A 10,777-nucleotide genomic window follows, 5' to 3' on the forward strand; every position below is an offset into this window, starting at 1 on the left:
AGACCCTGGATTCTCCAGAATTGCAGAGGAAAAACAAAAAAAGATAAATTTTGGCTAATCTTATCAAATAATGAGTGAGCTTCTCATGTTTGCTAAATCCATTTATCTCCTTCCACATTCACCTTAATTCACTCTGGCTTTTCTCCACACTGTATTGAAACTGGCTATCCATACCCTCCACTGTTTGAGGGTTTAGAAATATTGGAAACTATTGACTCCTCTTTCCTTCTCATTCATTCTTCCTTTGTCTTAGGACTGCATTTTCTCCTGATTTTGTCTCTAACCCAGAATATTCTAGCCACCCATTCTCAGTCTCCTGCGTTGGCTGCTTTTCCTCTGCACAGCCCTTAATCATTGCTTCCTAGTGACTCTCCAAGGACCTCTTCTCTTCACACTCTAGCCCACCTTCTCAATATGCTCCACTGCTTGGATTGCCTTCTCTGTGCTCAGGACTCCCACATCTGTCTGCCCATGCTGTTTCCCTGAGGTTTAAATTTGCATTTCCAGTAGTTTCCAGGACATTTCCACATTGATGTCTCACAGGTGCTGCCACTCACCAGGCAAAACTAAAATCACCCTCTAAAGTCTTCCTCCTTCATGTCCCTGACTCAAGGATAATACCACCATAATTCCAGTTGCTTATCACCAAAACTATAACTTAGCCATAAGTCGTTTTGAAACATTGTCATGTGCCACACTCTGCAAGAGCATATATGTAAGGGTAAGGTGTTTCAGATGATGTTCCCTGTCCTTGGGTTGCTTATATCTTGTGGGAGGCTGGTATTAAATAAATAATTGCTCAATTAGTAGTCAGTCATATTGTTATAATAATAATAAACACTACCAAGGAAAATACTACCATCATTCTAGACTCTTCCTCCCTCCTGCTTTAAATCATGATTGTCCTATCAATTCTCACTCCTAAATTTTTCTGCCATTTATTCTCTTCTCTGCATCCCACTGCCATCAGAATCTGTCACTTAGATCATTGAAACCACTTCTTCACTGGTTGACCCTTGACCCTGTGATCCACTGACCTTACTAAATCCACAGAGATCTTTGAAAAATGCAACTCTGCATGTCACCTCTCTTCTGAAAACACTTCATTAGTTTCTACTGTCCTTGGGATGGAGTGTTCTTACCATGACCTTGAAGACCCTCTGGGACCCAGCCCCTCCCTGCTTAATTAAGTCCTTACCCCCCTCTCTGGTCACCCTCCCTGCTTTTTCTGACTTTGAAGACCCTCTGGGACCCAGCCCCTCCCTGCTTAATTAAGTCCTTACCCCCCTCTCTGGTCACCCTCCCTGCTTTTTCTGTCAGTTCCCAGATCCTCCACTGTTAGCGCCTGAGAATATTCCTTTCCCTGCCTAGAGCACTTCCGGTCCCCTCTCCAACTAAAATTCACTTAGCTAATGCCCGTTTTTTTCAAGAGTCCAGAAGGTTACCAGGCTAGCCCCCTACATCAGGCTCTCTCCCACCCTGTGCTTTCATCATATTCATGCTAGGATGCTCCCTGAGGACAAGACTGTATCTGTCTGTTTCACTGCCATCTCCCTAGCAGAACCTGACCCAGGGGGGTTTTCAACAGGGATTTGTTCATTGAACTGGATGCATAAATCTTCAATAGGAGATGTGTAAAAGACTGCTGTCTTTCAGGCAACTGATGTGCATTATAATAAGGATTTTTCTGGGAGTTGTATTCTAGGGGTGTTTTGTCTGTTTACTTCACAGAATGGATGACAAAGCATAGGAATTTCAGAGTATGCAGAAGGGAAGAGTGTAGATGTGTCAGATCAATGAGAAATGTTTTTCCCCAGCAGGTATTTGGGACTTCGCAACAACCCTGAAATCACACTGTGTAGGCGCTGCCTCTACCTATCGTTTCTAAACCAGAGGCAGGAGCTCACCAGAAAAAGGTAGTAGAGACAAGATGACCACAGACTTGACCCTGAAAGTGTTTCATCCTAGGTCAGCAAACCCTTTACCACAGGACACAGAGAAACACCTGTCTCGGTTTTTCAATATTTAAATATCACAATGTGAACTTCTCTTACCAATGGGAAAGGGAAGAATAATTAAGTTAATGTGATTTTCAGGTAAATGGATGGAATTGGAGAATATCATGCTAAGTGAAATAAGCCAATCCCAAAAAACCAAAGGCCAAATGTTTTCCCTGATAAGTGGATGAAGATACATAATGTGAGTGGGGATGGGGTTAGAGAAGAATGGAGGAAATTTGGATTACATTGAGGGAAATGAAATGGGGGTATGAAAGATGGTGGAATAGATAGACATCATTATCCTATCACATGTATGATTACACGAATGGTGTGAATCTACATCGTGTACAACCATAGAAACAAAGTTGTACCCCATTTGTGTACAATGAATCAAAATGTAGTATGTAAAAATAAAAAATATAAAAAATAAAAAATATATACATATACCTAAAAGAAAAAAAAAACTTAAAATGAACAGCTTTTCTGACTGGAGCAATTTAGTAATACCTGCTGATTTGGAGGCCTGCTGTTCTTCCCAATGCAAATAAAAATGCTCAAAAAGATAAAAAAAAAAAAAAAAAAAAAGTTAATGTGAGCAGTTAGCCCCTATAATTTTCAGATTCAAAAAAAGTATTTTCTAATGTGGGAATCACCATGAATTCAGACTGTTCCCATATTCTCCATAATGAAAGTGAACATTTAAATATTCCTCTATTTTTTTCATTTCCCTTTGCTCCTCTCTTTCTTCCCTCCCCACTCCTCCTCTCTCCACCTTTTTCCTTCCTTTTCCTCATGAACAATTTCAATCCATATGATATTAGATAATCAGAGTAGGTGGTTTCATGGAGGTTGGGTTGTGGGGCAGAAACACCTAGAATGCGAAGCTGTAATCTAAGTGGGTGAGGAGCCTCATGCCAGGGCTACCTGGCACTGGGTGCTGGAGCCTGAGTGGAGTAAGGAGCACACCCATGTGGAGAGGCAGCTCCGTGGGTTGTGTCGGACCCCAAGCGCAATGGGGAAGGCATCCATTTGGTGAAGAATGGGATATTTCCATGGTCTCAAAGAATCCTCCTTCTAGAAAGGGCTAGAGGAAGAGGTCAGGGACCAGCTCTGCCCAGAGTTCTGCTTTGTGCTGTGTAATTCTGAGCAGTTTGAAAATTCTAAGTTCAAACCCTGCCTTCAAGGCTAGGAAGGCATATAAGGCAAAGTAAAAGGAAGGCTGTAACTTTATCTTATTGTATTTGTTTATTGCTTTCTTTATAAATCCACATCTGTGGGCTCTTTGTTTTCTTATTGGCACCCTTCAAATGATAGGGTGGCCTGCTGAGAATCCTCCTGGTAACTTTGTTTTCATTTTATTTTTCTAAAAACAGAAATTAGGAAAGTGGCATTTGAAAAGTCCTCTTGGCCTGTCTGTGCCTTTTGTCACAATATGATAAAATTACTGATAAACATTTCATAACCCAAGTTGGCACAGGAATAATTCAGTTACGGGAATAACCAGCACATGACAAGCAGTCACATTAGAGTCAAATGTCAGCAATTGGAGATAGTCTGACCTGGTTAGAGCAGCCCCAAGTCCCTTCCACATCTCAGGATGGGCATGTCACAGTCCTAGCTCTATCCAGGCTGACCCTCACTGTTTTCGATGTACCTGATCTTCCACGAGATTCACCTTGCTCTACAAAAACCAAGATTCATGCTCAGTTTACTCAAAGTTCAAATTTTCAAATTGGCCAGAGCTTGTATTTTTGTGAAAAGTGAATTTGAAAACGTTCTGAATCTCTCTCTCTCTCTCTCTCTCTCCCTTTCTTCTTCTTTCCTTTCTTCCCTCCTTTCTTTTGACAGGAACATAGTCACTTGTTCCCAGAAAAAGAAAGTTAATGGGAATGTCTGTCCTATAAATAAATAAGCTTGTTAAAGAAGGACACAGAATATTTTGTGCACCCAGAGTCTAGGACTTGTGCTCACCGTCCCATAGCTAAGAGGGTCCCATTCCACACTTCAGCAAGTTCAGGAGCTTCTTCATGGCTCTTTCTCATTATCTCTAACCATATACAGTGGACAGTTCTCTGATCACACAAAGGAAGTGATTACCAGTATAAACTGAATAAAAGAAAAGTACAAGATGTCATGTGACTATGTTTTATTCATGAGAAGCAGCATGAGAGCAGTGCAGGGTGAGGAAAGAGCTGTTGGTCACAGGGGGTAATTTTTCCAGCCACACCCATGAACTCACAACGATCTCAAGCTATTGGGTTACAAAAAGGCAAACCAAAACATTTTGGCAGGAGCTGAGACGTAGCTTCATTTAAAAGGGATAATTTTAAAGGTGGCAGGACTGAGGGATAGTTACATGGACAAAGGTCCCTTCCAGTTCAAAGATTCTAGGATTTTAATATTTTGAGACTTTGGGAAGAGGGACACTCAGTTGAACAAAGGAAGCATTTTACTGTCACCTGTCAGTGAAATCTTGACACAGCCCAGTCTGGCTGAGGTTGAATTAGATATTTTATTTGAATTTGGGCTTAAGCTAATTGTGGTCACACAGATTATAAATATAGGATCTTTAAAAATAGTATAGATGGGGTTGGGGAAATAGCTCAGTTGGTAGAGTGTTTGCCTCACAAGCACAAGGCCCTGGGTTTAATCCCCTGCATCGGGAAAAAAAAAAAATAGTATAGATGAATATAAAAGATTAGAAAGTATGACTTTCACTAATATTGGAAAAGTATCAGAGGACCAACATCTTTTTCTTTTATTGACTCATTCATTTAATTACCAGGGCAGAGGAGAGAGAAACAGCAAAGATTCTGAAGCCAAAATAAATGAATGTGAGCCGTGCAGGTTATAGCAAGCTCAGGACTGTGAGGGGTCTGGGGTCCACTTCGTCCCAGAGGGAGCATGGGGTGGGCAAGTATGCAGAGACTGACAGGGAAGCCCAAGTCTCACCAAATGGGAAGGAGGAGCTTCTGACAGCAGCAGAGGCAGCTCCCATCCATTCCTGCTCCAAGCTGTGCTTCTGTCCTCTGAGCAGCACCAGTGAACCCCACTGAGTCTCAGGGCCTGCCACTGTCTGGGACGCTCCCCATCCTCATCCCAGGAATGTCAGGAGGCCCTTCACCCTCCCTCTGAGGCCTGTGGCTCAGAAGTGTTATCCTCATGTGGAGTACAGGGCCTTGTCCTGAGAGCCAAGCAAGTCAGCTCCTGCGTGTTTCCTTCCAATCTCCTGCAACTAAACCTTTAATAGTGTTTTGTGGAATCTTGAAGAAAATATTTAAAAATTGCAGCTGTTATGCTATTGTCTCCACAAAGAGAATCTTTTCTTCTTTTTTTCACAACTTGGTCCTAAGACTACACATCCATGGTCTTACTAGGATATGCAGATCCTGGCCTCTTTTCCTTCTTAATAAAGATTGCTCTTTGAAGTGGCTCCCCAGTTGAACCGGTGAGTGAACTGTGATCCCAAACCCAGTTTCCACAATATGTCCAGGTAACTAGAGTGACAGGGGACAACAGACTCTGAGGGATATCTGCAATGTCTGTTCTACCTTTTGCCAATCTTAAACCTGGGGAGATGTAGGCTAGTTTCTAACACAGGGGATGTATAAACCAACATGGGCAGACTTTCTCCCAAGTTTCTATAATTTTCTGATTTCATCTTTGTAGATAATATCATTAAGATAAATGCAGAAGACTGAATTGATATGGGGAAGACCAAAGCACATCAAAACCAAACCCTATCTTGTAGAGGCTAGTATATTCTTCCCACAAAATTCTAGAGAAGAATCCAACTGTTTCTGTATGGGGTGGGAGCTTAGTCTGGAAAATTGTCTGACATGAGGGGGCGCCCACTAACTGTCCCCTGAACAGTCAACGAATAGCCACTGCCCTGCTCAACTCAGTGTCTGCTCTCAAGAGGATTCCCAAAGGCCAAGGATAAGCTGCAACACTTCTCCCATAAATTTGATTGTTATTTGAGTTTACTTACCAAGACCTTAACAAGCTTATTATTTATGTTAAAAGGCTGAAAGCATTTGATTACCCCCCACTATTAGAAAGAGGAAGACCCCTTCTGTAAAGAGTCCGTAAGGCACCAGCTTCCAAGGCTTGAGTTGCTTCCTACCTCCTTCCACTGCTGCAGCAGGCAGCTGTGCTGAGGGTTTTACTCTGCTGATGGGTATAGTGGTTCTGCATTCATGTTGGCTAGGACTTTGACAATGAGAATGTAGTTTTTATTAAAGAAGCAAGAAACAGCACACCAACCCCATGGATTGACTGGCATTAAAGTATTATAAAACATATTTACTGCCAACAAGGGACTAAAGGAGATGACTTTAGGAAGAGTGGTTGTTGTTTTAAAGTCTTCTATTATTTGGGCAATAGAAAATAGCAGTTTAATTTAGCAGCTACCAAAGTCTGAAGAGCCAAGCATCTGGGAGAATGGGAAACAATGATGTAGCCCCTTTTATTAGGTTTTAATCTTTCATTCAACAAGCACTGTGTGTCAGCCATGTTCTAGGCTGTGTGGGAGATACGAAAATGCATAAGAGGGCAGCACCTTCCATTAATGAGTTTAAAATCTAGTAGAGGAGGTTAATTGCACACAGGCAAATTTCTACAGTGTGACACAAGGTAACAGGAGACAGGTCATAAGAAAAGTGCAAAGTACATTCATTCTTTGAGTGACAGGGACATTATGTGGAGAGCTGGCCTTTGAACTGAGCAGGAACAGGACAAGACGAGAGGGAAGGATCTTCTGGCAGAGGAAACCGCAGGGGTGAGATCAGAGTCCAACTTCCTCCTCTGTGATGTTTTCTCTGATCCTCTTCCCTCTTGCCCTTCCTACTGTTTCCAAAAGAGGTGACTCTCCTGCTGCTTCTGCCTTCAGGCATTCTGTGATTTGAACATACCATCATTGTGACTACCCTTTGCAAATCTGTCTCTTCAGGAAACTATAAACTCCTTTAAGTAGGGGGGCGGTCCATGTGCTACCAAAGCAGAAAATATTATAAATATAATATTAAGTGCAGAGACACTCAATTGTCTTTTATATGAAGATTATTTAATATAAAACTATTATATTTTATATGAAGATTAAAATACTTTAAAATCCAATTATATATTTTGTATTAGTTAGTTTGTGAGTCTGTTGCCGTGGAAGAGCCTTGTGTTCCTCCTGTGACTCGAACATCCACCTGCTACATAAAAAACCATGTGAGCAAAGAGAGTCTGAGCCAGTCCAAAAGCTCATCTCCGGCACGATGGCAACACTTTGATTGCCTGGGCCTTACACTTCCGTATGCATCACAGATCTACACTATATATACATATATGCATATATTATTGTGCGGGAAGCCATCCGTGGCCAGTAATTAAAATCAGGCTTGGTGAGCCATCAGACACAGAAATCTGGCTTTCAGGGACTGTCAATCATTGAGAGATTGTTCCAGATCGCCTGGTGTATGTATGGTATCTGTGCAGAGTGACTCACCACATGAAATTTGCTGGTCCTCCTGGGATAACTTCTAGAGCAAATGGCTTCCTTAACTCCATCCCATCCTGTTTCTCACAGAAGAGCTCCTTCTCGTCCTCCTTTACCTGTACAACTATAAGTGAAGGGAAGGTGGGCTCCTCCATCTTTATGAGAGCCAGATCTGGCATGGCTCAATCCATCATGCCCACTCGGACTCAAAAGAGATAATTGTCTCCTGTGGTTTTTCTGTTAAATAAGTTTGCTAGCAATTAATTTACAGCCAATTCATCCCTCCGACAGAAACCCTTTCCCTCACCCACGCTGGACCACTTCTGTATGCATCCCATATCTACACTATATATACATATATGCATATATTATTGTAATTTATATATGTATAATCACATATAATATATATTTCACATCTATGATTTTGTTGATACTAAAAAACTGAGAAGGGAAGGAAAATATTGTCAACATTTTGCAGATGAAACTGAGACTCAGAGATTTCTAAGACATAAGTAGCTATATAGTGACAGTACTAAAACTCAGATGTAAATCTCCTCATTTTCCACTATTTTTTCAATGACGAGGACAAGTCCCACTTTTGACCCAAACCAGAGCAGTCTCCATAAGTGAGATACCACGAATGTAAATCCAGAAAGGATCCTTACTGCTCTTGTGGCTGTTTGACCCCAAGATTCCTTGTTCTACTCCCCAAATTTCTAACCTGGACTCCTATTTCCTCCCCATTCTGTCCTGTTCTGTCCATCTCCTTCTCTTGCTTCCCTCATCTCATCCACCCATCAGTCCCAAGGGCTGGGGTCTCCAAACATGACTTGTGTGGCAGTGTCAGCTTCACCCCTTTGTCACACCCCAAGGGACTTCTGAGCAGAGATGCTTTCCCTGTGGGGACTGCCTTCAGAGAAGGGTGATTGTGACCTATATGTGAGAAGAGGTACAGAGGCTACGACCTGTCTCCTCTATTCCTGAGTGACACACACCAAGGTCCCCGCAGAGTTGTACTTAGGACTCAGGGAGATGCCCATCAAGTCCCCTGAAATGCCCACCCCTACAGCTCTTGAGGGCTCAGCAGAAGTGGTTCCCACTCCTGGAGATGGTGTCAGGCTCAGAGGGGCAGCCCTGTGGCCTTAGTGGGGGCTTACTCACGCTGTGCCATCGAGGAGCCCAAAGGGGAGTTGCTCTTCTTTGTCTGGAGAGTAGACATCGTAGCAGCTCAAAATGTCCTCACGGAAGTCCTCGTGCACCACACAGGAATCATTGTGGACCCTCGGCTGCTGCAGCCTTGGCACCCCAGCAGCAGGTTCTCATAGTAGATGAAGGAGTGCGAGCCGTGGCCCAGGCTCTGGTTGTTGTACCACTTGGTCCAATACAGGCTGTCCAGGAGTGGGCCCTGGGCAAACTGGAATACAGGCAAACTGGAATACATTGGGATGACCCAGCCTCTTCTTGCCCACTGATCTTCATCCTCACTCCCTGGTCACCAGTTTGTCCCCAGTCTCTTTTGTTGGAGCCCTCAACTGTCCAACTGACCTAGGGACCTTGGCCAGATCCTGAATTGACTCTATATAAAATGTATTTTGAGGTTCAGCCCACCCTGTCACTCCCAATTCTGCTCTAACTTCTCTTTTGGGTCCCAGATCAGTATCTGACCTTTTGCCAACTTTTACCTGATCTGCTGCTGAACCCATGCAGTCAGTTTGACCCTTGGTCTTGGCATGATTCCAGACTGACCTTGTTTCTAGGCATTTGTCCTGATTTGTTGTCTGAAGTCCCTGTGCTCTGACCTATGGTATTAGGCCATTGAGAAGGAAAAGGGACAGGGAGGAGATCTCAGTCACATTTCAAAAGTCTGCCATGCTGCCAACGGCCTGGAGGAGACTCCAGTATCAGATGCAGTATGCGGGAAGAGCTCAGACATCACTTTGGTGTAGTAACAGCTCGTCATTCCATAGGTTACTAGCAAACAATCCCCAAAATGTGTCCTTCTCACAGTCTCGTCCCTATTTCCCAGAGGAGATAGGTGTGCCCGCTGCCCAGGGAACAGAGGTGCTTCCTAAAGAAGAGCCTATCAGACTGGCCCCAAAGTTGGATCAAGAGGTGGATGGGGGGTCTGGGAAAAATAGGAAATGCATTAGTAAGGGGGTGATTACAAGGGATCCTCCTCTCCTCTCAACTCATCTCAGAGAGGCTGCACTCTACCCAGCAACTGTCCTTGACACTGTCATACTGGAAATTCACTTTTCTCAGCTGACTCAGTATAAGTTAACTCTTTTCCTCAGAGCCAGGGTATTTCCGCTTTGAGTGGTACTTCTTTTTATTTGTCCTCTTTGCCTTTTGGAAATTACCTCCAAACTCTAGGGCACTCAAAGCTCTGGCCAAACATCTAACAGAGATGTGGCCTCCTGGCAGGTAGAGTCAGTGACTCTGCAGCCATGGGAGCAGCAGGTAGGCACAGCACCTCTGGCATCCTGATGGGCACACGTGTCTCCTGGGAGAGAGACTCAGAGCAGAAAAAAAGACCTAATCTTTTCCCTTTAGAACCGGATCTCCCTAGACAGCTTATATGTACATTCCTAGTGCTGTGTGCCTAGGAAAGCTCTAAATTTTCTGGTTTAAAGTCAGAATTTGAAATGTATATGCCATTTATTTTATTGATTGTCACTTACTTTAGTTTTTTTCTGATATTTCCTCATGATTAAATTTAGACCATGTGTTTCTGTTTGTTCGTTTCTATTTCGTTTTGTTTGTTTTAGGGATTGAACGCAGGGCTTTACGCATGCTAGGCAGGTACTCTACCACTGAGATACATCTCCGGCCCCAGGCTGTGTGTTTTGAGGAGTGCCACACAGGTGATGTGTCCTTCTCAGTGCATGATAGCAGCAGGTACATTTCACGTGTTCCTCTCATTACTGATGAGGTTAACTTTGATCCCTTGTTAAAATGGTATCTACCAGGTTTCTTCAAAGTAAAACTTTGATTTTTTTTTTTTCTTTACAATATTCCTCATTGATCCTTTACCTACTGGACAATTTGAAAACAATGCTACTGACTGTTCCCTTCTCACTTTCCCTTCTCCATTCTCAGAGGAGACAGGAAATCCCGTTGCCTGTCGCCAGAGATTCTACCTAGAAGGGAGCCCATGAGACTCCCTAGAATCCATTGATTACTTTTGTCAGATTATAACTAATATGGTAATCAAATGGTGAATTTTTTACTCTATCATTTGTATTGCATTTATTAATTGACTGTTTTTTTTTTTTTTTCAACAAGAGCTATC

At 42.9% G+C, this 10,777-nt stretch overlaps 1 protein-coding gene across 1 annotated transcript in view; it reads right to left on the minus strand.

The window, feature by feature from the left end:
* The window catches only part of WNT8B (Wnt family member 8B), a gene marked incomplete at its 5' end in the record, with an annotated part of 72,346 nt that extends 63,420 nt beyond the window's left edge, over positions 1 to 8,926 (minus strand). The window contains one exon of the mRNA XM_079136194.1: positions 8,729 to 8,926. Within this exon, the coding sequence (XP_078992320.1) occupies positions 8,729 to 8,926 (198 nt within the window). The remainder of the gene's footprint in view (positions 1 to 8,728) is intronic.
* Positions 8,927 to 10,777: the final 1,851 nt, after the last annotated feature.

The sequence above is a fragment of the Sciurus vulgaris genome (genome assembly GCF_902686455.1).
Source record: "Sciurus vulgaris genome assembly, chromosome: 4".
Classification (NCBI taxonomy): Eukaryota; Metazoa; Chordata; class Mammalia; order Rodentia; family Sciuridae; genus Sciurus; species Sciurus vulgaris.